Source organism: Eutrigla gurnardus (assembly GCF_963514095.1).
Source record: "Eutrigla gurnardus genome assembly, chromosome: 13".
Lineage (NCBI taxonomy): Eukaryota > Metazoa > Chordata > Actinopteri > Perciformes > Triglidae > Eutrigla > Eutrigla gurnardus.
The window spans coordinates 12326699-12353772 of record NC_139936.1 but is presented as its reverse complement, the minus strand read 5'-3'; the positions used below and the strand labels follow the sequence as shown (position 1 = coordinate 12353772).

Genomic DNA, 27074 nt, shown 5'->3' with positions numbered 1-27074 from the left:
CTCACGCTGCGTTGCGCCAGCATTTTCGAGCCATGACATCACATCCTCCGCATGGGGTCCGCCAGGCCTCAACATCCTGCCTGGCATCAGGATGCTTGACGTTGTGTAAATAAATTAAGTAATAGCGCAGGTAGTTATGGCTCTGTAGTCTGGCGGAGCACACACAGGTATGCGCACACACAGTCACCCACTGTGTGCCAGACTGTGACATGCACTAATGTAATAAAGTGTCAAATCAACCTCTCCGAATATTGAGCTCCGAGGCTCGGCTGAAGGATAGCATACCTTTGAAACAGCCAGTTGTTATTCTTTCATTTAAAGTGGCGTTTTGTGTTTGACCTCTGACTTGGGCTCTAATTTTTTCCACTTTGAGAGAGGCTCCTAATTGAAGCAGGTGGGAGCCAAGCTGCTCGGAGCCCACAGATCTCGCCTGCTCGTGTGGATTGAAATAAACAACCTCTTTAATGTCTTTAAATGTGGCGCCTCTCAGACGAGTGCCGTTTGCTCTCCCAGCTCTTGTAACCGTCTGAAGTGATTGCTTTTCTCTTATCTTTGCTAAGGTCTGATGTGTCCCATATTTGTCTCTGAGATTCACATCCACCTTTGCGATTATGTGAATTTGAATAACTCTGGTCTATGTGTTCAAATTAAAAACTAGAAGGGGGATTTTTCAGATTTAGAGATGGTTGAGGAAGTTCAAAATTCTGCAGCTTTTAGTTTGTCATGAATAATCTCACGACCCGAAATAGTCCTATTACTAGAAGTGCCATTTGGTAATAATGATTTTATTAAGCTTGTCGAGCATGTTTTAGATAGCGTACAGATCATTTGCTGAAGTGGAAGTAGCAATACCGCACACTGATAATACTTGAAAATTAAGAGAGGGAATGGTGTTTGTGAGAACAAAGCTGTGATTCAGAAGAATACATTTTTATTTAATGATTATGAAGCACAAACAAACAGATCTTCGCCTACTCACAAACCTGCACGCTTCATTTCGCTGTCTGCTCTTTCTGTGTCTGTGCTGTTTATGAACCTCTGGACGCCGAGGGGCGCTACGAAGCGGCAGTGTTTGACCAGTGAATGAGAACAGGCTGCACACTCTGCATATTGGCCGGGGGTAACGCCCCCATGTGGGGTCCAGATGCTCTTTGCTGACACCCAGAAGAGTCCCGAAAACAACAAAATTAGAAGAAAAGAGGAAAAACGGGCAGAGGGTGGGGTTCTCTGCAGATAAATACTCTGCTACACATTTCTAGTTGGTCAAAAGTGATAATTATTTTTGTCTGAGTCATTAGTTGTGTCCCAGACTAAGAATTAAATAGTCGAATCTGATTGTCTCGCCTTTCGTCGATGGTTCATCGACGGCTCATCAAATCTTTGTTGATGTTTATTTTTGCTCATTGATCCTCCTTGAAGCTTGAAATAGAAAAACGGTAAAAACTTCAAAGCTATTCACTGTATTACACGTGACTAAGGCTTAATTGTTGTTTCAGACAAAAGGACAGTGCTGTTTGTTGTGTGTATGCGTGTACAGTTGGGTGCTATCCACAGTACTAAAATGCATCGGAGAATGACAGACAGACAGACAGAATGACAGACACGGTGTCAGCCATCAGCAACTTTTGGCCCTAAATCCATTTAGCCCCATTGAAGCGATGCACAGACAGAAGAGAACAACCGAGAAGCAAAGGGACAGTCAACAAGAGAGAGAGAAAGAAAGCTGCAAACAGCTGCTTCCATGCGCCTCCCTCTGCTGGTTTTAGAGAAACGTTTATAAATTCAAAATATGTTCAGAAATCTCACAGCGCTCTGTGCTTGTGTTTAATGTCTATTTTGAAGCAGCAACCTTATAATGTTTTATTTAGCCTCCACAAGGCCATCGCCAAGAGGCTACACATGTTAGCATACATGGTGATTTATTCATGCACACTGAGGAGGTTGATTAAAAGTGAGTTGTCTATTTATTATATACAGACTTAATGATAGGCTCTATAATTCATGATTTATTGGGGAAAACCAATCAATTCTATGTGAAATCCGACATGTAGCACGCCCTTATAGCCCGAACGCAATGATCCTTTGTTTTTATAAACACGTTTTACGGTACGGTGACGGTTCTCACCGAATCAGGCTTGCCTATTCTGGGTCACCCCAAAAGTCTATCCGCAACGGATAGACTTTTGGGGTGACCCAGAAATTGTTGCATATTGTACCTTTTTTTTTTTTTAAGTAAAAATTTGCCATCCAGAATTTTTACTTGAGTAAAGAGCAACATATATAAATACTTAAATGTGTGTGTGTGAGTGTGCACTAGTTAGATAGACTATTATTACATATGGATTATTTTTATTATTATTAATGCCTCTTTTTACTTGAGTATTTCATCCAGTCGACGTACTGTCTCATATGGTGTTATGACATATATTTTATGATGATATGTTTTGTCTGTACGAAGTCATTTTGAATTAAATCATCTTGAAACAAAAACTAAAATGGTCCTGCATGCCACGTCGTGGAGGCTTAATTGAGCGTAACATGGAAACGCTCAAGTACGAGTACAGGGAAAGCAGTTGAGCTAATGTACATAGATACTTTCCACCACTGATTCTTTCGTGCATGTGAGCATATGTGTGCGTCGGAATATTCATATAATCAGCCCTCAGTTCACGGGGTGGGGACGTCACGCTGGCCTCAGAGCAGCTGGATTCTGCAGATTTCAGTGTTTTTATGGAACAGTATGAATAATTATCCAGGTGTGGCTGCAAAAGAGACGAGACAACTCTGCCTGGTTACAGACCGCAGCCAACGAGGAGAAAAACCTGTGGAACCCCCTCACCAAATCCCCGGCTCTTTCTCTCTTCCCCTTTCTCTCCTTTTCTCTCTCTGTGCTGCGTGAATCGCTCGCTTTGTCCTCCTCTCCGTCCGAAACGTTCAATTCTCTCCATTTATTTTCCTTTCTTTTTCGTGCCTATTTATTCTTGGATCACAGAAAATAAGCTGTATCACGAGTGGCAATGATTAAATAAGATTGGGAGCGCTAAAACCTTTCTCCTATGAGTCAAATTATGATAATCTGTCAACTATGAGAAAACAAACACTGGCGCTGTGGCCTGTCACATTCTGGATGTGTGACTAATTACGGAGACTTTGTTTTTTTGTGTGACTTTTCATTTCAGGGATTTGGAGGATATTTTTCCTGTTCGTCAGATGTGTGCGGAAGTGTGGAATTTATTTTCTCTGCTGTGGGTTTTTCTGCAGACGGATTAGCGAAGTTACAGTCTCAGCCGTGACTCTGCCTCTTCCCTTTCATGCAGACATCTGCTAAATTTTCCGATTTTCTTCGACCTAGCTACACTACGAGCCAATGAAAACTCACACCGGTTGGCCTGGTTTCTCATTGGTTACCCACATCAATGAAACCGTTTCTATTGGACGTAGTAGAAATTTCTACTACAGCAGACCTAAGCAGTTTTGAAGATTTGGAGAACAAATACTACTTTTGATGTCGGGGCTTTTCAAATTTACTCCAGGCTCAATAACCGTAGATACTGAATGCAAATGACTGCATGTGTATGTGTAAACTTGGGAGGAGGAGGAGGAAGAGGAGGAGGAGGAAGAGGGGGAGGAGGGTGATGGTGATTATTTTGACAGCGTGTGAGTGAGTCTGGATGTGAGTGGAGGTCTGTTGTTTTGAATTTTAGTGCTGGTGGTCATTTAGCAAACATCCAGGTTTGATTTTGCAGTGCCTTTGCAAACAATGCCAGCACACACACACACACACACACACACACACACACACACACACACACACACACACACACACCCACAGAACAGTGTAATTCTGCATGAATAATTTAGCACTTTGATCCAACACTGGCCACTGGGGCACATGACAGTTGTTTTTGTGTGTGTGTGTGTGTGTGTGTTTTCGTGCATGTGTGTGAGCATCTGCTCGTACACATGCACGTCTATGTTGATTCAAACATTTGCAGGTTTCCCCCCCATTCATTAAACACCGTTGTTCATCACGTCAGTTTGGTGGTCCCCTGCGATCGCGGCTGCTTTCTTGACCCGTGTTCAGCCCACACAAGCTGCTTTAATGTTTATTTCATTACTTTACCCAAGCACTGCTTTAGCGTGTAGGTGCGGATATGCCAAAATCTGTTTCATGTTTATTTCATGCGCAAAGCAGACGTTTTTGTCACATAACAAAAAAAAGCCACAGGCTACGTGAGAGCACAGAGCCAAATGGAGCAGCTAGACGGAGGTAACGGCTTTGAAAAATCTTCTTTTTTTTGAACAACCTTCAGCGCGGTGCAGCATCACGCACTCGTCGTTGTTTGCAGTCGGTGTGTGAGTCGCTGTGTTTTGATGCTCGGGATGTGGCGACAGTGACGGTGTTTACATGTGTGCTTACTTCACCCGGTGAGCCTCGGTCCTTATCCACCCCCCCCCCCCCCCCCCATGCGTCTCCATGCTGGTAGGTATATGTCACGCCTATGGAGCCGACAATAGTGCTCAGTGATCTTAACACCCACTGTAAGCTTGTTTTCTCTTTAGCCTCGGCCCTGACATTTACCTCCCCGCCTCCCTTGCGCCTGGCCGCAATATCGTACCTCTATTATCTTGCATCCCCGGTGTGTGTGTGTGTGTGTGTGTGTGTGCGTGTGCCTTTAAATAGTTTTGAGTATGTATCAGAGAAAATACACCTGTCCTGTTGCTTGAAAAGCCTTTCGGTGATTTCAGCGAGCGGGAACGCTTGTGTCAGCGTGGGTTTCTAAAGAGTGTGTCAGGAAGTAGAGATTTTGACTGCAAGATTAATCTAAACCGCCTCTTATGAAGTATTCAGATTGGAAAGAGGGATTATTGAAAGGCAGTGGGATGAAAGCAAGAGGGAAAGTGAATGCTCATATTGGCTCATAACCCCTCTCAGGCACACAGGCTCAGAATGACAAACAAACAGCAAGCCATTTTGCACCATTTACCTGTTAGCCTTGTATTCTGCATTCATGCTGTTTTTTCAGTACATGTGGTAATATACAAGTTTATTCAGTGTATAGAGATTATCCCCCCCCCCCCCCCCCCCCCTCCACATTCCTTAGTGATACATCAAAACCATTCATTTCATTCAGCAGGTGTATATCATACATGCCGTCGCCAAATATTACAAGCTTTCTTTTTTGCGCCGCTCATAATAACAAATCAACTGCTGGTTCCAACACGGACAGACAGAGAACTGTGTTTCCTGTTTACCTGTTTGTGTGAGAGGGATAATGTGATAGAGGGATGGATTTTACTTTGTTAGAGTCCAACTGAAATTAAATTGTTGTTCGCTTTCTCTGCTACAGAATACGTGTCTGATCTGTAAAGTACTTGTCCTGTTATTTTCCTTTGAGGACAAAAACCAAAATGATGAATGTTTTTTCTTTGTTTCACGATGACGCCCTTTAGTTTTGCATTAATTCAACACAATACCATACTTCTATAATAAGAAGAACTACATATTTGACATTTATTTTCAAGAATAGAGATAATATAAGGTTGTCTGAGTTTCAATTTGACATGATTAAATAATTTCAACATTTCTGTGTGTTGCTTCTTGTAGTTACGGAACCTGAATGTCCTGGACCTGCGGCACATCTCGGAGCTCAACAACGAGACGGTGATGGAGGTGGTGAGAAAGTGTCGCAACCTCAGTTCCCTCAACCTCTGCCTCAACTGGAGCATCAACGACCGGTATGTCAAGTTTGTATAGACCAGTATATACTGTATATAGACCAGTACCAAACGCACTGATGACTGTGAGTCATCTGGCCCACTGTGGAACCGCCGCTGACCTAGCCTCCTCCTCAGACAGCCAGGTTGAAAAAAGGTCCAAAAAAGTTTTATAATCCAAAAGTGGTATAAATCTAACGCTAATCTTTTTGTCAATGCTTAAAATAAATCAAATAAAAGAAGTCCGGTGGGTGGTGAGGCCCCATCCCATTTGACTTATGGCTCTTTCATTGATTAGTCATTTTTCATCATCTTGATATGGGGAGCTGTTATTGATTAATGAAAAGTAATAGTTGCTTCTCTGGCATCTCAGTAATATTCACAAATATGCCTCCAGTGAGCTTTTGTAGATCCTGCTGTGCCAACAGCCATGGAGTCACGCTGCGTTGCGCCAGCGTTTCGAACCATGACATCATATCCTCCGCATGGGGTCCGCCAGGGCTCAACTTCCTGCCTGGCATCAGGATGCTTAATAAATTAAGTAAATGCAACTCGATGCTTACTGCTGACCTATTTAATTGTTGAACAATTGGTGGCGCTAACACCTCAACGAATGCAGGGAAGAAGAATACATCCCTGATCTGGATGTAAACAATGGAGGTTTCAAAAATGTTATTTAAATTGGATTTGCAAATTATGGGGAAGTAAATACAAAAACATTGTTCGAGGAGGAATGTTTTGATGAGAATCGCAATCCATACACTCACAAACAACATTTGGAATTGCACCGTATGAGAGATGATTATCTACCAGCTTCACAAACATTCTGCTTCTATTAATGCCACACATACGGGACACATGTTGGTATGTCATTCAAAAACATCATGCATAACATACAAAAACACAGATACAGTACACTCATTATGCAAGCATTCATGCTTTTGCACAGGCAAATGTAGACAGGAATAAAAAACACAAGGGGAAAGGACAACAAGAACTTCTGTTTTCTTTACTTCCGTCTCCCTGGTCATCTTCATCACTGCTTTTCTTTCTCCCCTCCTCTCTCTCCCTCTCAAATGGGAGACAACTTGTACAGAATGTGACGGCAAGAGTAAAGCATCTCCTCTTTTATTTATTATCTTGTGTTTTATTCATACCTTTCTATTTAATCTATTGATTTACAGCTATGGCTGTGGCTTCTCTGCCGACTCTACTCCCACTCTGGCTTAAGAGTGTGAACACAATATTGAATTTATCATGGCGCACGGCAACAGAGGATGCGTGTGTGTGCGCGCGTGTGTTTGTTGGTGTGCATGTGCGGAATTATTCCTGCATTTTCGAGCTAACCGCAGACATGTGGCTGGGAAGGTTATGGTAATACTTTAGCCGACTCTTTTCAATCAAAAAACATGGGGTTTGGTGAAATCCTCCCAGGAGCACATGGTGTTATCAACTTCTTCCTTTTATCACACTCATACACATACAGTACAATACACACACACACATACACACACACACACACACACACGATTGATTCAAGGCTGCATTGATTCTATAATGATATTTACTGCATTGGTTCAGGGGCTGAAGGTGTATGTGTGTCTGGCTCACCTGTGGGAATATTGGTGTGTGTGTGTGTGTGTGTGTGTGTGTGTAGCAGCACACAGTCAGTGTGTTGTTGGCTCATGTATGAAACGGAGGCAGTAGGGGAGTGAAGGGCTGAGGTGGACAGTCGTAGCTGAGGAGTCTAACATGCTGCTCTGATGCTGCACTGCTCAATTTGAAACATCCAGCAGAGGTAATGCTTGGCCATTTTCTCTGCCATGCCTCCTGGACCTGCAGACCTGTGTGTGTGTGTGTGTGTGTGTGTGTGTGTGTGTGTGTGTGTGTGTGTGTGTGTGTGTGTGTGTGTGTGTGTGTGTGTGTGTGTGTGTGTGTGTGTGTGTGTGTGTGTGTGTGTGTGTGTGTGTGTGTGTGTGTGTGTGTGTGTATTATGTACACTGCTGCTCAAGGACTCAGAGCAAATAAAAGGCTCCGTCCATATGCAGCTCTATTGTTACAATTTACAGCCACACAGCTCGGCAGGGTGGTCGTCACAACGTGAAGAAGGTGTGAGTGTTTTCCTGGTTTTCCGTGGGCTCGGATTTCTTTAGCCGCATCGTGCCAAGCCAAGCTGCGATGATGCGTTTCCACTACAAGCTGCAGCCTCGCAGCAAGGGGTAGTAGCAGCGTGCTCCAGTGGTCATGCTAGCAGAACCCCCCCCTTCAACAGAGCCGCTGCACCATTGCGTCAGGGCAAGCACCAATTGTTCCACGTTAAGTGCTGTCGTTTACACCACGGGTGCATTCTGGGAATAATACAGAGCCTGGTTTGACGACTGATTCTGGTGACAGAGGAAGGTGATGGTTGAGGTATGAAGCAGGGTAGCTTTTATTATAAATACAGTATTGTAACGGACAACCCAAGATTTACATTGCCTTTCATTGTAACGTAGCATTCAACTCTCATCCCAAATTTGCCCCAAATTTTAAGTTTCACTGGCATCACAGTATGCTGCGCTATTAATTAATTGAAGGCTATCATAACATATATATTTGCTAATCTACTGTATGGAAAAAAACCCTGGCATAAGCAATGAATGTATGAGTTAAAGGTACAAACATGTGCAGCCTGGTAGGTAATTTTGTCGGCCATAGTGATGTTAACAATAATAGCATAAAACGGGACACAGTTATCTTACCATGACAGTCAGTGTCCCAAATCAATAAGCAATTCTGAATCAAGAGTTGATATCATCTAAATAATAGTTTTCTTACGTACATTTTTATAGGTTCATAGGTTTTATAGGTTTAATCAATTATGGTAGTCTGCAGAGAGGCTGAGGGTTTATTTGGCACAATGCTAAAAGGTCACTGGGGTCACTGTTGTTGGGGCAAAGTCAACACACACGCACACACACACACTCACACACACACACACACACACACACACACACTTGTTGTCACAGTGAAGACCAGAATGACTCAACCTTCCCTCACATTAGCTCTCCGGGGGCACAGCTGGGTCAGCTTTCGTGTGCGTTATTCCAAACTGATGACGGTGTGCTGTGAACAGGTAAACAGGCAGAGGAAATGACCCTTTATTTCCAGGATCAATTTGTCCCCCTACAAGGGGGCAATTGGAGAGATAGAGCTCTGTAGGCGGTAAAGTACTTCTTCTCTTTTTCTGTGTTCCTGTCTCTCATCTTTCAGGAAAATAAAAGAAATAAACAATGTGTCCTCTGGCTCCCCTTATCTTCCACAGTAATGGCCAAAAAACAGCATCGCCCTGTAAGAAAGGGGACAAATGATGACCAAATATGGACTTCCCATCGTCACAATCCAACAGGCAGATTGTGACAGTAGGAAGCCTATTTTCCTTTTTGTTCGCCGTCATTTCTTGGGGAGAAAAGATGTGATGTGCTGCAGGTGGCCGGCGCCGGCCCTGTTATTTCTCTGTATCCAGCGATGATCGAAGATGAATATGGGGCTCGTGTTTTTGAAATGTCACAGCTTTCGAAAAAGGGGAGCTAGGCGTAATCAAAGTGGAACTGCAGAGCAAATGGCAGTGCTCACTTTTTAAAACTTTTTTAGAACCAAGTTGAGTCAAATTTAAATGGTTTCTTTCGTTTTTTGTGGCGCTTGGGGTGTCTCCATTTTATCTTCAACCAACCATGGGGAGCTTTGGTGTTTTGCCCTCGGTGTCTGTGATTTCTTTCACCATTGTGTGCTTGTTTTGTTGCTTCTTGTGTGAAGATTCTTTTCTACCTACAGACCTGTTTTCCCCGGCGAAATAAAACAGTTTTCATCATAGTGCCGTTTTCTGGCAGAAATTAGGAGATTAAACTTGGATTTTGTGTAAATGTCAAACTTCTGCTTGTTTAAAATCTGAATGTGTTGCAATGCAAGTTTGTGGTGGAGCCCCCTCAGTGGTTTTACAAAGCAAAGAGTCAGCATCTATCCTGCTAACATTAACTCTGCTGCTGGACACACAGCCTGTGTTGACATGCAGATTTATGTGTGCCCCCCCTTTGGTGCGTGTGTGTGTGTGTGTGCGCTCTGGTCAGTTGGCCTGAAGTCTTTGCTGACAGCTGAAGTAAAGAAAGAAAAGTAAATGAGTCATTTCTTTGAGAATCTGTGTTGTTGGAAGTTGGGCATTTCCCTCTATTTCTCTCTCTCCCTCATTCTTTCGGACAGCTTAATTCAAACAGGGGAATCAATATTCATCCCTTTTTTTCCCTTCTTTGCTTTTTCTCTCTCCGGGCTAACATTTCCTGCATATCTCCATCACTTCTGAGCATCACAAATCACAGCCCAAATTGGCTGTTCTACATTTTCCTCCCCCTTTCACACAGACATCGGGGAAGATGAGGGATGACCGGGGGCTCCCTCTGACTTTCAGGAGCTTATACAGCAAATAACTGGAGAAGCCTTCTCTCAGAAACGCACCTTCTCGAGAACTGTAAGGTGTGTGGATCTGGAGCCGTTTGCAATGGAAGTTTCATTCCAAGGAGCCTCAGTAGCAGCCAGCTGGCAGATCCCACGGTGCCTGGAGAAGTGTTAAACCCCGGAATCAAATGAGTCCGCGATACATCAGTATGATCTACGACGTGTCAAATGACAGTTGGTTGCTCTGCTTTGCTTGGCCACAGTGAAGGTGACCAGGGCCTGCTATTTGTCAATGTTCTGAGTTATATGAAAGAATACTTTCAAGAGCCAACTTTAGGAGTAGAAACAAACAAAGAAAAGATGGAGGAACTTTTACCAAGTGGTCAAAGTCAAGGAGATCAAGTATGGCTGTTTGGTGGGGTTTTTTTTCTGTGCATGGACAGTCAACATTTCTAAATAAATTATTACATTTATACCATATGGAAAACATTCTCTTCCTTCAACCTACTTACACTTTTAATATAAATAGGACTGCTGCTGAGAGTTACTACTGGGGAAAAATAATAAAAGTAAAAGGACAAACTTATGGTTTCTGCTGGCTACAAATTTTCCAGCTGACCCCACTGGCTGCTGAGTTAAGCCATACAGATTTGCCTCTGCGAAAGCAGGAGACTGTGGGAAAGTGAGAAAATCCCCCGGGTCATGCTATCTATTGTGTAACTTCACTGCACATACGTTTCCTCGAGCCAACTATTTTTAGGTCCCCTCCCTCTTTCCCCCCTTTGGTTTTGTTGGATGTTTTCTAAATGCCATGGAAAATGTCAGCGGAGCCCGAACCAGCGACTGACGGATATTTGTCCTTGTCGTGTTCCTCCACCACCTGTCTCTCCAGATTTGAGGAGAGCTGCTGAGGGGCCTTCCCCTGTCCTTGTCACTTCTCTCTCCTTGCTCCACGTATTTTCACATATAGCACACGGATCTACAACTTTGAGTAATGCGACCACTGCTAAGACTTTCATGCTTGCTTTTTCTCTCCGTGCCAGACTGTATTTGCATGATTTGTAAATTAAAAGCGCCTTTTATCTTTTTAAATTTGATTAGAAAATGACACCATTGTGTAACGGAGGGATAGTGTTGTATGCATGTAGTCGTTTTCTCTCTCATTTATGTCTCTCGTCTCAGGCGCTATGTTTTGGCTCCGTCTCGTCTTCACACTTCACCTCTCCGCTCGTCTCCCTGCGTTTCTTCCTCCGTCTCTCCCCCTTCTCCCTCTGTCACGCACACAAACACCGAGGTGATTATTTCTGGCAGGTTGGGTGTGAAAGTGTGCTATGATAAACATGCCGCCATGGTTATTAATTTTGAGTAATGGCCGCGTCAAACCCCAGCGCCTTGATAAGTATCGGAGATGGAGGAACATTTTGCGGCGCGGCGCGGAGACACAATGAAGGCGAGCAGCTGGAGCTCGTAGGTTTCGACAGCGCGAGAGCCGGCGTTGTATTCGGGCACGGATCCAAGGCCGGCGGCGTCCCGCGCCTCCCTGTGTACGTCAAACCTTACTTGACTAACTAAACTAAATGAGTAAATATGCACGTAATAGACTCATTTATTTGTTCTTCTACCGCTTGTCTCTGCCTGCCACGCCACCTCGCTGCTCCAGGCTGTTGAATTTGAGTGAATTGCTCTCTTTTTCTGGAAGTCATGAGATTTGATTTGTGATCCACTGTCAGTGACCGTTAAAGAGCTGCTCAATTTAAGTCATCTTTGACTCTAATCGCCCTCTTCCAGCGTCTAAGGACTTGCAGCACCAACCGGTCATGGTGACTTGTAAATGTGTTATGAATAGAAATGTCAGGAGGCAGGATTTCAAGGAGTTTTTTCTGTCAATATGACATTTAAGTTCCGTATGACGTCAAACTCCCTTTTAGGTTCTGATAGCGTACGTTTTTTTTTTTTTTTTTTGTAAGCCGCATTGATGTGAGGTACCACTTTTGAATGACAGATGACACTGTCGCACTAAATCCTTGGAATCGCCATAGTTACAGCTGTGGAACAACATTAGACATCTCGAAGCGCCATTATCTCACAAAATGAGTCATTAGGCCGACTCTAAAGTGCAGGTAAAATCCATGTTAACCCAAATTTTTTCCTATAATTCATTTTTTCTGCTGTGTAGATTCACCCTCTGTTCTATCAGGCTGGAAACATGTATCATCACTGTAGCCGATTACCAGAGCAGGGGATAAGAGAAGAAGCAAATGGAGAGCAAGATTAATAGAGAACATGACGTTTGATTTTGAGCATCAATGCAAAATATATGTATATGGTAGTTTGTGCATCTTCCACTCTGCTTAGCGTGATCTTTCCTTCTTTGATTTTCCCTCTGATCTTATTTTATGTCTTTGTTTTGAGGGTTGATCTCATTTTTTAAGCTTTTATCCAATTCCCCAGTTCTTGTGGATTGATGTTTTTTCATATTCATTCCACTGCAAAGGTAAAAAAAAAATCTGCTGAGTTGAATATTAAGCCCAAATCTGTGTGCAGGGCTATTTTGATGTTTGCTTTACTTCTTTCATCTGCTTTTTGTGTGTCAAAAAAGGCTAAAGGGCATTTTTCTTCCCATATTCTGACTTTTTCTCCACAATCACTATTTGTTTATTTTTATTGAAGATTTAATACACTCTCAATTAGTCTTGCATGTTGACACTTTCACTCTCACCTCCCCAAAACATCCATTCATAGTCTTTCTTGCATGGATTCTTTGGTCTGTGGCCAAAACTCTGTCTGCATGCATACTTGTCGACTGTGAACGGGTGTAAGCTGTGTCTGTCAACCCTGCCCCTGGATGTATGGTTCCCGTGATTTGAGTTACTCAGGATCAACGGCGTGTCAAGCAGGTGATGTGATCGCATTGAAATGTTCTCATGAAGTGCTCCATTGGCCGGCAACCAAAGCGCTGGACATCGGCGCTCTTATGTTCCCTCGCTGAAGGCAGCAGAAGCCTTTCACCTAACACGCCGAGCCTTCAAATTACATCCAGAACTGCTGAATTCTTTCCTTTCATGCGATGGCATACCTCTTCTCAATGTCCGTTTTACAACAGACATTAATTGTCCTCCCAGCATGCCACTCTGTGGAATTGGCGGCGGTGTTGGATTGAGTCTGACGGGAGCTTTTGCAGAAGTGGAAAGTTCACAGTTCTCTCTCTTTTGAGAGAGCACTTTTGTGGTTTAGGATTTCTGTGCGTCGAGGTTGTTGTTTGTGAATATATTTGGCTTACAGGTGGTACACAGCGGGCGCTGTGGCTTATTATGGTGATCCATACCGTGGGGTCAGAAAGTTGCCGGTATAATCTAAATGGTAAAGAGACCGCGGGGCTCGGCTGCCCTTGTTTCTCCATGCTGGAGACCTGGCATTTGGCCTGTGTTTGAGGACCAAAGCTGTAATTTTCTCTTCTTCTGCTCTCTGCGGCTTTTTTTGGGGAGACTGGGTCAGATGAATAAAACAAAATACTTATTCAACATAATTCTTTTATATGCTTGTCCTTTTATGCTGTTTTTCTTTTTATCATCAAATGAACACATGTCCTTGTTCCATGCCACTAGCACTTTCTGTAATTTTGCTCTTTTTTCTTTGTATTGTGATGCTGCTTTATTGATACCATCCTTTCCTTCCTCCCCTCGCTTCCCTTCTTCCTTCCCTTTGTCTCTCCCCTCCGCCTGCCTCCCTCTCTTCCCTCCTTTCCTCCCTACGGCGTCCACCCCCTTCCTCTGCGTTGCGCTTATTTGTGTGATCGCCCTGCTTTCTCACCCACGGCACATCCGCCGCCCCACAAATGAGAGCAAAGGGGAGAGCATGATGCAGGGCCCAAGGAACTGGGTTTAATGAAGCCAGCCTAAATTAATTTGCTGCTTTCCATTGAGCCACTCGGTCCCATGTGGCGGACTAGCACCTCAGCCGTTGTGTCGGAGGCCCCCCTCTCTGTTCTGCTACCTGTTTGTCTGACACCTCTGTAATTAGCCGCCACTATTGAGGAGAGTAATTGCGTATTAGACCCGTGTTCTGTTCGGGGAGCCTCAAAAGTGAACATTTTTATGCAAATGTTCAGAATCAGAGCCTGGATTAAGAAAATTACCCAGGGTTTTGAGTGCAGAACAGAGGAAGGCCATTCTCTCTGAAGAAGAAGGAAATAAATTGTGTGTATGGCAGCGTGCTAAATGGATGGAGGGGACCGTGCGTTTGCTTGAATTTGTATGGTGGGATATTTGTGTGTGTGTGTGCGCGTATTAGTCTCCAGGGATAAACGTTTTTGCTGTGTGGCTGATTCACTATTTCAAATTGGTATTTTAAACAGTGCTCTGCGATGGGACTTGAATAACGGAGTAAATTGGAGTTATTAACTGCTATTGTTGCTCACCTGTTTTGTATTAGAAGCTCCTGGGGACAAATATTGTGCTGATTGTTATTCATTGTCTTTGTTTTTGTATGCATGAGCTTGTGTGTGTGTGTGTGTGTGTGTGTGTGTGTGTGTAGCCTCTGGAAAAGCTGCACATGCCAGCTGCTTACTTGCAACTTCTTTGGTTTGGAAGAGAACAGACACTGGAACCAGGATCGCGTTGCAGCAACTACAGTAAATTCATGACTAATTTATGTCCTGAAGTTCTTCATAGTCTTGAGCTAGCTTCAAACTCGTGATTTACTAAATTGGGCTCCACTATTTAAACGTAAAGGTTCGATAAACGGGATTCAGAGCATTCATGTAGCAGTAAACAACAATTATATTTGTGGAGATATAGGGGAGTAACATCAACTTTAGCAGAGAATGAAGGCACTCTACCGCTGTGTGTGTCGTTATCTGAGCTTCTCTCTGCTTTGTTGAAATGAATGCAATGGATGAACATTAATTGTCACATTTTGGCCTAAAAATGTCTTATATACGTGTTGACATGACCTCACCGGCCAGGGACACAAACACATGCATCCACACAAACTCATCCCCCCCCCTCGTCGATGCTAATCTGTCCAAGCCACGACATATGGCCTGTCTGTTTTGATCAGGCCGTCAACATCTGAACCTCAAATTTAATGTTCAGCTGGAGCAGAACGATGCATAAACACTCTCCAGACACCCCGAGGAACTCTGGAAAAATCTGCCTTCCTCCTGGAAACTTTAACTTTATAATTTTATTTCAGTTGCATCTCGTTTGCAATGCGGGAAATCCCATCCTCTCTCTCTCTCTCTTTTCTTGCACATGAACAAAACCAAAAGAGAAAACTGTGTGTATGTGCCTGCATTCATTCTTCTGAGAACATTTCTGTATATATTATACATTCATTCACTTCCTTCTTTTCTTTCTTTTTATTTTTGCAGAGATGATCTCAGGACCGTTTCTCTGCTATGTATAAACTTTGCATTTCACACGTGCAGTTTGTTTTAGGATCAAGCACGTCCCTTTTTCAGGGTAAACAAGCCGATCCCCTGTCTTAGGGATACATTTGCTGTTTTTGTGCCTTGTCATGGAGAGGTCAAATCTCAAGGTCAATGACAAAACAGCATCCTGGCATCTTGTAGAAATTGAGTATCCTGCCAAACAACTAAGCAGGCCCTTTGAAGCTTCTATCGGGGCCTTTCAGACATAACAACCATTTCACAGTCACTTGTTTCAGGTGTACACATTAGTCCACATTTGTTAAATCGTGAGTGATAAACATCTTTGACGTTTGAACGTCTACTTTGTCGGACCTGAAGGGGGCTCTTATAGCGCACTTTTTTTTTTTTTTTTGCTGTCTGAGGTCTGCTTCCATTACCTACTAAGCCTTTGTCAGATTGCAGGGCTGTGAAGCGGTCCCCTATCGCCACCGGTAACAGTGGTTTCCAAGTCCCAGTCTATTCAGCTCACGCCGCCACCCTTCAGAGACTGGTAATAACTATTTGCTCAGGCTTATACATTCTCATCCCCTGACTCACATTTTTTTTCTGTTTCTCGCTGCATTCACTCTCCTCCATTTACTGAATCCATATCCCCCCCCCCTCCATCTTTCTCTGGCGTCATCTTTCCTTTCATCAAAGCAATCACTATTTAAACATTCCTCTGCTCCAAGGTCCTGTCAGATCCCCTAGAAGCCAAACACTATTAAAAGAGGTCCCGAGAGCTTAGCCGGTGTGTGTGTGTATGTGGGTGTGTGCATTTGTATATACAGTAAGTGTGAAGTTTGCGGGCACATTTGAGCGTGAACACAACTGCGTGGTAATATGTGTACAGTATGCATCCACATTGGGCTTGAGGGTGTACGTCCCCTTTTTGATTCGACAGATCTTCAATCAGAGTGTGAACTCTGGTGGGAAATCATGGTGGCAGCGGATTCAGAAGACTACGGAAATTTGGCCTGGCGGGAGGCAGTAAAAAGGTGGCTGTGGTGGTGGTGGTGGGGGGAGTGGGGGTGGGGGTTAGAAGACTTTGCCATAACCCAGAGAGAGTAAAAATATGAATAGAGTGTGGCGTCGATGACCTTGTGGTATGAGGTTTTGGACTCTGCTTAGCCAAATGGGAAAACAATTCAAGCGTTTGCTGAAACACATTCACACACACACAGAGAGACATACACACACAAATATGCACAAGCAGTACGCCCAGATGCAGAGGAAAACACACTCTCTCTATGACTCTTGAACACACACATAGCATTCATATAAATACATACATCTACACTTCAAATGACCTGTTGGATTTTTCAGTTTTAGAAACAAAATATCAACTATGGTACAAAACACAGACATTAAAGAGTATATGACTTATAATTTATGGAGCTTCGAGAAATTCAGATTTGAATTAACCTGCCGATAATTTCTCTATGACTAAGACTAGTAGTACCTAACACCCGAGTTCATCTTTTATGTCTAGATCCCTGAGTCAATATTGACATTTAATTAAAGTGAATTAAGCAATTTCATATAATTTAAGACGAGGAAAAGCAGCACATTCTCACATTAGAGAACAATGACACAATTATCAAAATAGCTGCTTCTTAATTTTATATCGATCAACTAATCGTTAATTGTGCTAAAAACATTTTTATTTTGTTCTTTATTTCATTTGACTCATTTTGAACAGCGTAGTTTGGTGAAGAAGTTGATGTTTTCTCTCAGTCTAATATTAATACATAGTATACTAAACAGATGTGGAGATCTGCTAGTATTCACAGAGAGAGAGAGAGAGAGACAGAGAGAGAGAGAGAGAGAGACAGAGAGAGAGAGAGAGAGAGAGAGAGAGAGACCTGCTTCATCAGCAGATTGAAGGAGCTGTAATATGACGGCTGATTGAGATGGCTACTTAAATGTGATAGGCCATTAGCTATTCAGCTATTGCACTGTTAATACAAGGTATGGAAAATGCAATCATGCAAATCACTCATTGATCAGAGGCTTCCATGGAGGAATAAATGCTGACGGGACGGAGGGTGAGGAGTATTAAAGGATGAGGCGGGTGGGAGATGTACCATTTTCATCTTTCCTCCCTCTTTCCAGTCTCACATCTGTCTTCGTCCTCACGCGTATGTCAGCACCTCGCCTGTTAAATTTAAAGACGTTCTGGGTGACAGTCGTGCCGTGGCGGCGATGGTCTCACTCTGCTCTGTGGGTTACATTATATTAGAGCAATTCTGATGTTTAGACTAGCAACGGAGCAGTACGTATTGAATGACTCTGCTGTTTGATAATCCCCTCATAAGCTATAACGTTGAAGACTGTTGAATCATTCTGAGCCTTAAAGGAGCCTTTTATTGTGCTTGGAATTAAATGGCATGCATCGCACAAGAAGTGTTGTGTGAAGGAGGGTTATGCTCAGATCGGGTTTGTTTGCATGCAAGATCAAACTGAGAGTGGAGCGGAATCAAAGCCAGGTTCGACTCTGCCCTCTAACTAATGTCAGGGTGCATGTGAGTGTGGTCCAATCCGCTCTGTTATTTGTCTAAAACACTTGAACAGCGCCAAATAAATGACCCCGACTGGCGGTAAGGGTGTGTCCTTAAAGGGGTTGTCAGCTTTTGAGAATCTGACAAAACAGCCGAAGTTCAAATCCAGTGTATTTGAACCATCGAACATTCAAAACATGAACTCAGATTTGGGTTTATTGGTTCACATTAGATTCAGATTAATTGTAAAGCAGGTCACATTTGTTATATTGAGGAGGCAGCTCGTTTTGTGGTACAATTGGCTCTTTCCTTTCTGATAATAAAATGGACTCACAGATGGACAATGTGGATCATCACGATATTAAACTTTAACCCGACCACCCTCTTACAACAGCAGGGAAAAAAATCAAGCTTTGTAAAACAGCTAAACCTCAAGATTAACTGGGAAATCGACCTGTAAATGCAATTTCATGTTGCCAAGCGATAAACCGAAACTTAAGAGGTGTTTGGGGTTATCCTTTAATGATGTAAAACCTCATGGGCTCTTTAAAAAACATTCGGCAAATTGATTTCAATGTAAGATCCAGCATCTACATTTAAAAAAAAAAACCTGTCACAGATTCCTTAATTGTTACCACAGATTGTGGCCTCAAATCTGCCTCTTAAATCAGTCGGCTTCCTCTTTAATAAACTGGGTGAGATATGATTCTCCTTGGATAGTCACTTTGAGCAATTGAACCTGACAGTGAATCTCTCCCAAAAATACTTTTACAACATCTCGTAAAAATACTTCATAAGGCCTCAAAATTGTTGATTAGCATATTCACGTAGGATAGGCTGATGCAGTACACTTTAAATTAATAAACCACTAACACCACTGCACAACATTTCATGAGAGAGAGAGAGAGATGGTAATGCAGAGAGATGGATGCCTTCTTCGCCACCTTGTGAAATATGTAATACATCTTAATTTTAACGGGTGTTGTAAATGTCAGGGTACGGATCTTCTCTTAATGAAAAGATTGCCCCGTGTCCAAACTTTGACAAATGCATCTGGTTTTGAGCTGAAAACCGGGGAGTTGTCTCCCAGTTCCAACAGTCTGGATGAGTGTCAACAAACTCAAGCTGTTGCCCCCCCCCCCCCCTCCGTGCAACTCTTTGAGTTGATTGGTTTCCAATTAAATCCCGCTGCATCCTCTGTTGTCATTGCTGTGGTCGCTGGTGAAATGCTGGGTGGCAATTAACCAACGTCTGTAACCTCAGGAAACATGGGTGCAAAGCTGGTGTTCATCCACAAGGAAACCGCTTAATCCGACATGAAGTCATCTTCAGAGCGGGAGATCCTGCATGAACCAACCTCCTTTCACACGATCCACAAGTTGTCTCTGAACTGTAAATTTCTACCTCCACGTTGCTCTCTCTATTGATCCATTTTGCTTCTTTTAAGAACGCATGGTTGCTAGGCAGCAGAATGTGTTCCCATGGCTATAGCCAACCACACATTTGCACCAGCATCTGGAATTTGACAGCATCACAGTGTGATGTCGCACCCCATCGTGCTGTAAGTGGTTTGGCTGACCCTAAATTTAGGAAATCATGCATTTCTGCCACGACTCAAGGTGCTTCATTAATTTTGTTGGCTGTGTGGCACTTTTCATCTATCGCTTTTCATCCTGCAACATTAAAAGTGCAGGCGAGCCTCTAATCCAAACCTCCACGCAGAGTCGCTGCTCATCTGCATAATTGCATGTGTTTAATTTATCGTCAGTAAATAAGGAAAATATGTCTAATTATCTCTCGGTTGTCAATTCATTAAAAAATATTGTATGTATCCATTTACTCAGAAATGAGCTAATGCAGAAAGTTGTACAACTTTGCAGAGGGGCAGGGACATGCTGTGGTGTGTTTACAGCCTGGAGCTGGGAGTGTGGGCTGCTTTAAAGCTCTATCCAGCATGCCACACTGTGATTGCAGAAAGGTTAGCATGGGTTTGAGAATCTGAAAGGCGCCAGATAGCGCGCGCTGCTGTCAATTTGCTCTCAAAACCCGCTGTCAAACTTTTTCTTCTGCTCTTCTTCCCACGGTTTTATGCAAACCTACAACGATGTCACTGACATCAATTTGCCCCTAAAAGCTGTGCCGCACTGGGCCATTATGGAGCGTATGCTATCGCACGGCGTCCTCGGGGAGCGTGAGAACAGGGAGAAAAACGAGGAATCAGCATATAGATGTAGCTTTGTACCCCCCCACCCCATTTTACAGCACACAGGTGCAGTGGTTTTGTTATTCTTTGCAGCACGAACCATTTAGAATATATGGAATAATGTTTGCACACTCCAAACGATAGGAGCACTGCCTTTACTTTACATAGGCTTCCTGTCTTTTCTTATCTCTTGTTCTTTTTATAGATGTTTCATAATGTAACGCCATAACAGGCCTGACCTCCATAGCAAGGGAAATTAACAGGATGTGAATAATATATGAGGAATTAATTGATCAGGCTTCTGCCCTGAATAGATTGCGTAGCAGCCCCCTTGATATTAATACTTTGAGTCAACAGAATCGATACATCCAACGATGAAAAAGCAACAGAAAGAGAAGCTGTGTTTTCACTGTATTGAGCTGACTCGTTTTATCATGTGAAACACAGTTACTACAACAGTTTTTAATGCTTAAGTGGCGCAAAACAGATCAGTGTCCCGGACAAATATATACTTAGATTATTGTTTCAGGGAAAATAACTTGTTTTTTGGCATTTTGACTTGTATTGGATAGCAATGAGATCCAGACAGGAAACATGGGAGAGAGAGGGGGGGAGGAGTTGGCTTGCAATAATGGCCCCTGGCCAGAATCGAATTGCGATACGTTCTGGTTATGTGGTATGCATCCTAACCGCCGTGGCCACCAGGAAAACCCTGAATTGTATTTTTCCTCTAATAATGCTGTGGATTGAAAACGGCTGATTAACATGCAGTTACTTTGCTTGCACTTATTTGTCCATAAGTGCCTTTTTACCTTGTTATGAATCATCAAAGCTGTGCTTGTGAGAATGGTTATTATGTGTCAAGTTATGAAAATGGGATGCATCTTTTCATTCATTTTTATTTGGACCATGTTTCACAAGTGCGTCTGCTAATGGTTTGGCCCGTCAGTGCTACGGAGAGGAAAACAGAGCTGGTTGTTATGGCGCATCCAGAGATGGAGGGCACCGAAGGACTCTGTCAGGTGATGTGCTGCTGTTGGTTTTCAGAATTCTGATCTACTTTGTTATGGCAGGCCTGTTTTTATTTTTTCAATTTGGAGTGCTTAACTGTTTCTTTTTTTCTTTTTTTTTTTGCCTAAAAGCTATCCTGCATTACAGCTGCTTTCAAGCACCTTCATCTATCACAGAAAAGGAGAGGGACAGAGGGAAGTGAAGGGGAGAGAGAGAGAAAGGGTAGAGTGTGAGAACGAACAAATGTAGTGACTGCTAATGGCTTTATTGGAATGATACCAGTAATTAATTATTCTGCCCCCTCTTAAAAAAGACAGAATGAAGGAAGAAAGGTTGAGTTAAGGCAGAGGAGCCGCCACAATCCGTAACACGCTGTCTCAACTAATAGCTGGAAGTCAGCTTTTACTGATCACTGCATGGCTCTTTCCTAAATGTCGGGAGGTGTGTGTGTGTGTGTGTGTGTGTGTGTGAGAGAGAGAGAGAGAGAGAGAGAGAGAGAAAGAGTGAGAGGCATTGTGTGTCCCCTTGCCTGTTTTCATAAGTTTTGTGTTGATGTGGGAACATGGATGCCCGTTTGCTTTTCCGGTGTTCACGTGTTCATCAGCTGTGTGTGTGTGTGTGTGTGTGTGTGTGTGTGTGTGTGTGTGTGTGTGTGTGTGTGTGTGTGTGCGTGTGTATGTGTGTGAATCGAATCACTGTTAGTGTGAGGTGTAATGTGAGTGGAAAGCATGCAAGGAGACAACCTTGTTCCTTTCCTCCTCTTACCTCCGTCTGTCCCTCTGCTCTCGCTCTCTCTCCATAGGCCAGTCATCCTTTCGTCCTCAATGAAACAACTCCTGACAGAGTTGGAAATCAAGGAAGCACATGATTTGTCTTCTTGTCTTCTACCTGATATTTCATTTACTAACCTTCATTGTGGCGTTAAGAAAGCCCTTCAAGGATTCATCTGCGATAGAAGCGTCAGCATTTCCCCGCGATGCTTCACAGTGTTGATTTAGAGTCTGAGTAAAGACTTCAGATTTATTTCTGAACACTTTATACATGTTAGAAAATAATTGCTGAAATCACGGCTCCGTGGCACACTGGAGCAATCTGTAGCATAGCATCTCACAATCACATCACAAGATGACTCGCTTCACTATCATGATCCAGTCCAGAAGAGCTGCACAATGTAATTATTTTACCTCTACTCAATTCAGCATAGCATGCTGAACCGGAACATATGACATGATAACATCCTACACGCCAACACCGACGCACAATAAGAGTGCAACTGTTGTTTTCCTCATCTGAAAATGAACCCCAGCTGTAATTGTAATTCATAACAAGCATCCTTCTCCATGTGTTGAATTTCTTTATGACCCATGTGCAAAGCCAAACCTCTGTGAAATGTATAATATACAGTATGACCATTGATGGGATGTCCCTCCCCTTTTCCTCGTCTGCTTTGGCAGCACTGAAGGCCTTTGCAGAGCCCCGAGGAGACGGCAAGCGTACCCAGAGGGGATGAATGATTATCACGTAGGATGTAGCTACTTTCGCTTTGTGATTAACCTCTGGTGAGGTGTTTTATTGAGGTGTGCTTGACTGTGTGTGTGTGTGTGTGCGCGTGCGTACAGGTGATTGGGCCCGGGGTGTAGATCTAATGGAGCCAAAGGGATGATTCCGCTGAAAAGGTCAGATTTGTCTCCGGTTCCTGCAATTAACCACACCGGAGAAAAGAGAGACGGAGACAATCGGATGAGTAATGCAGACACAGAAAAAAGGGGAAGATGGGGAGGAAAAATTAGGAAAGACATCGAGAGGGATAATTGAGGGAATTGACGTTAACAACTATGACAAAGATGGGAGGAGATCAGAGAGAGGTCGAGAGGAGATGCTTGTCAGGTTTCAATGTGAAGGCACATTTCAATAAACGTTCCTTCAGCTTTAAGTCTTTATATTCAGGCCCTTATACTGGTGTTCAATGGAAGCACTATAATGTACTGTATTATAAAAGGAAAGGATAACATTTATAAAGAGATCACACCAAAGTCCAAAGATATAAGCAGTTTGGAAGCCTTTGCAGGTTTTAGTTTTGGTATTGTCAGGAGATTCTGTCTAGAAGGACACTCTGACTTGTTTCCATTCTAGTGAGTTTTTCTTGGAGGTCATTTCTTACACCTGTTGAACACCTGCCTAGTTCAGATACTCTACTAAAGGTGCAATGTGTAAGATTTGGGTACACATTAAGAACTTAAAGGTTGAGTAGGTGACTCTATTCAGAAACACTTTCTGTTATATTAGTTGAAATCCTCGTGACATGCCGATAGCAATGAATACATTAAATGCTCTGGCATAAAAAAATGTCATCTGTAGCCGTGGCAGGACTGTAAAATCCCCGTCCAATCAAAAAAGTCGGGCCAGAGAAAATAATTGGACGGCCTTCCTGTCTGTCAATGCTTACTTCCTGATTGCGCACATTCTGCCAATCTCGAGTTGCTTTGAACATTGGTCAAGGAAGGCGGGACTTTTTCGGTTCGGCGATGCGTTCAAAGTCTCTGTGGTTGTTCCAAATTACCTACTCAAACTTTAAGGTTAAAACCGAAAAAAAACTATCATTATCAACAGAGGATTGACACCGAAAATAAAAGTTTAAATCGCAGGCTGATCCAACGCATCTGCGTAGGCATTAATGCAGTTTTCTGTACTCTTTTCAGTGTCAGTGTGATTGCTGGCGTATATGCAACCATGCCACTCAATGCTCGTCTTGTGATCTTTACAAAGTGTTTTCGAAGCCATTATTTATTCAATCAGCATGTATTTGTACCCAAGGTCTGAGCCTGTATAAATGTTAGACAGGCTGTGCTTGTTTTTTAATCATGAATGAGAATAAAGATTTGTTTTTCTTTGTACATGTTTGCCTCTTCAGTGGATTGTGACAGATTGCATTAGGAGTGAATGGCTCCACTAACAGTCCTGACAGGCACTGAAACAAGAAATATACATCGGGCTAGACGGAAGAGTGGAACTTCTAACCGTTGAGTTGCACTTCAAAAGCCACCCCTCTCCAAATCCTCTGCACAAAGTCGCCATTGACATTGTTTTTAGTCCGTGCATGAAGGGTTTCTTTTTGTGAGGGGGTGTTCTTGAGGGGAAGGTCAGCACGGTGTTTAATCTGAATTTTACGAGGTGTATGCTTCTCCTATTTTATTACACCGAAGTAAGATGAAAACTAAAAGACATGAAGGTCAACTGGTTTCCTACAGAAAGAGGTTGTTTGAGATTCAAATGTGTGATTGAATGAGGGTACTCTGGTGGCCAACTGCTTTAAGGTCCTGACCTTGTGATCACAAGGTTCTCAGTCTGAGTTTGGCTGGAAATCTTTCATCACACGCCATTTTGTCGATCGCATTTCCTGTCCTGTCAGCTCTCAAGCCTCTGATCCAAAATTTCCAATCATCATGATAGTTCACCATGGATTTAGATAAATAAATAAAAAATCAATAAAACCCATTCATCTGCTGTATCAATGCACAACTGTGTAAACTATATTATTACTCTACACAGAGGTTCCTACTGTGGTTTATAGCTAAGGTAGTCTGGCTTGCTCGCCTGGAAAAAAAAAAAAAAACGCCCCCACTAACATAAAAAATTATTACACTTATGAAATAAAATGATATAAAACTGTAATCACTGGGGGGAATGTGCTGTGATGCTTCAACATACCGTATATATAAGTGTTGTTTCACTCTTGTCTTGAGACGGGACCCTGAACCACCTCGGCTCTGCAGGTGTCATAATCCTTGGATTTATCACAAATGTTGTGATCTATGAGACCGGCATTCGACTGTGAAGAGATTGTTGAACATGATTTGGATAGCTTAATTGTTGAAATATTTAGATTTTGGTGCGTGACTCCTTGTAGGCGGGGGGTTTTGCGTCCTGACGGCGACTAGCTCATTATTTCCTACCAGTTCTTCTGGCAGCGTGTTACAATTCCTTCTCACGCACACACACACACACACACGCACACGCACACGCACACTGCTTTAGACCACTTGACCTTGGTTGCTATGACAGCAGCAGTAAAGGCTGCACCGAGGTGTCAGTGTGTCTTTTTGACGAGTCCCGCAGGCCCGCCGAGCCCCGGCCCACCTGAGTTGTGCGTTTGTGTGAATGTGTGTAATGATGATTAATACCTTTGTTTTGAAAGCCAACAGAGAGTTGTTGTGTGTGTTTGCCTCTGTGTGTCGGCGAGCGTGTACTCGCCCCCGTCTGTCTGTGCGTGTTTCTGGCTTTTTTGTTTCCTGTTTGGGTGCTTCAGTAGTTCCCTCCTACAGCAGCTATCTCCAGCCTGATGGTTCATACGTTTTTGATTTAATTTGGCCTCACAGGTCACGTTGGGCCCCGTCAACATGTTTTTCATTTTAAAATGTTTTGAAGAGGAGAGAGGTAGCGGCTTCGTCGTTACCAAACATCAATTAGGGCGACACTCCGAACCTCTTCTAATTAGTTGTTTACCTTCCAGCCTTTCACTTCACGGTAACCCGTGGACGTATTCCATTAACGCGTTCTTGTGAAATTAGTCGTGGGGACACATTCAAATTACTGTGGGAAAAAGAAAAGTTTGCCTAACAGTTATGTGCTTTGTTGGGACTTCCTTTGGTTGTGTTAGCGCACACACACACACACACACACACTGTTATTTAATTATTCCAGAGTTTCGTTATGACAATACACAGTTTACCTATTTGATTGGAAATGGACTTCTTACTCTACTTCCTACTTTTTTTTATTATTATCGTGCCCACTTTTGGATCGTTCAGATTGCCTTTAATCAAGGAGGTTTTCATGGTCATGTTTACACAAGGCAACATGGAACAAAGATTCCCGATGGACAATCAGTCAGGCAGCGAGGCTGGAAACACGCATCCGCCCAGCAGGTGCAACGATGAATATTTATTATTTATGTTACCCTGCTCCTATCCTGTTTAATTATCCTGTATGAACATTTAACCAACCCCTCTCTCTCTCTCTCTCTGTCTTTTTCATGATGCTGCTGATGTTGCTGCGTCAAATCTAGGTAAGAGAACCAGTCATTTCTTCTCTTTTCATCCAACTCATTTTTTCACCCTTTTATTTAGGTTGTTTCCCCCTCATACCTGCTTATTTCGGCTTTGATCATTCAGGTGTTTTCTGGCACTATGCACAGCAAGAGGTTTTTAATTTGTCTCCCATCATGCGTAGCACACAGGGAAGTTCTGCTGGAAGACACATTTTAAGAAACATTTTTGGTGTTGCTGTGGAAAGAGGAGCTCAGCCCACTTTCTCTTTATCTTTTCTTCCTTTTTTTATGCCTTTCATTCCTTTCCCTTTACATGCTCTTTTCTCTCTGATCTGATAGGGTTCATATTTAATGTGCCACTTATGTTTATTAGCTCCACATGAAGACCAGTTTTAGTAGCTCTTGGACGCCACCCACACTACTTTTCCAGCTCTGGCTTAATATCTCTTCCACTCCCTCTTCTCTTCTCTTTCAGTGCTTTAGTCCTCTCATCTTGCTTTTCCATATCGGCAGCGTGCCGTCACAGCGACACAAACGGAGAAATCAATGTTCCTTTTTCCCCCCAGATCTGGGCTTTTGTTGGTTCACTCAAAGGTAGCGAGGTCATCCACTGCTTTAGTCAGGTGTGATGCTGCTCCTGTTGCCAGTGTGTAGCCTGAACCAACAGTGGCTGCCCTGTGCTGCCACAGTAGCCAATCGCTCTGGCAAGCGACAAGTTGCAGTCTTTTCCCTCTGTTTTTTGAGTGTGCGTGCCAG

At 43.1% G+C, this 27074-nt stretch overlaps 1 protein-coding gene across 1 annotated transcript in view; it reads left to right on the top strand.

Moving 5' to 3' along the window:
- Window positions 1–27074, top strand: part of fbxl17 (F-box and leucine-rich repeat protein 17) — a 189484-nt gene that overhangs the window by 69269 nt on the left and 93141 nt on the right. Inside the window, exon 8 of the mRNA XM_084024465.1 lies at window positions 5609–5739. Within this exon, the coding sequence (XP_083880591.1) occupies window positions 5609–5739 (131 nt within the window). The remainder of the gene's footprint in view (window positions 1–5608; window positions 5740–27074) is intronic.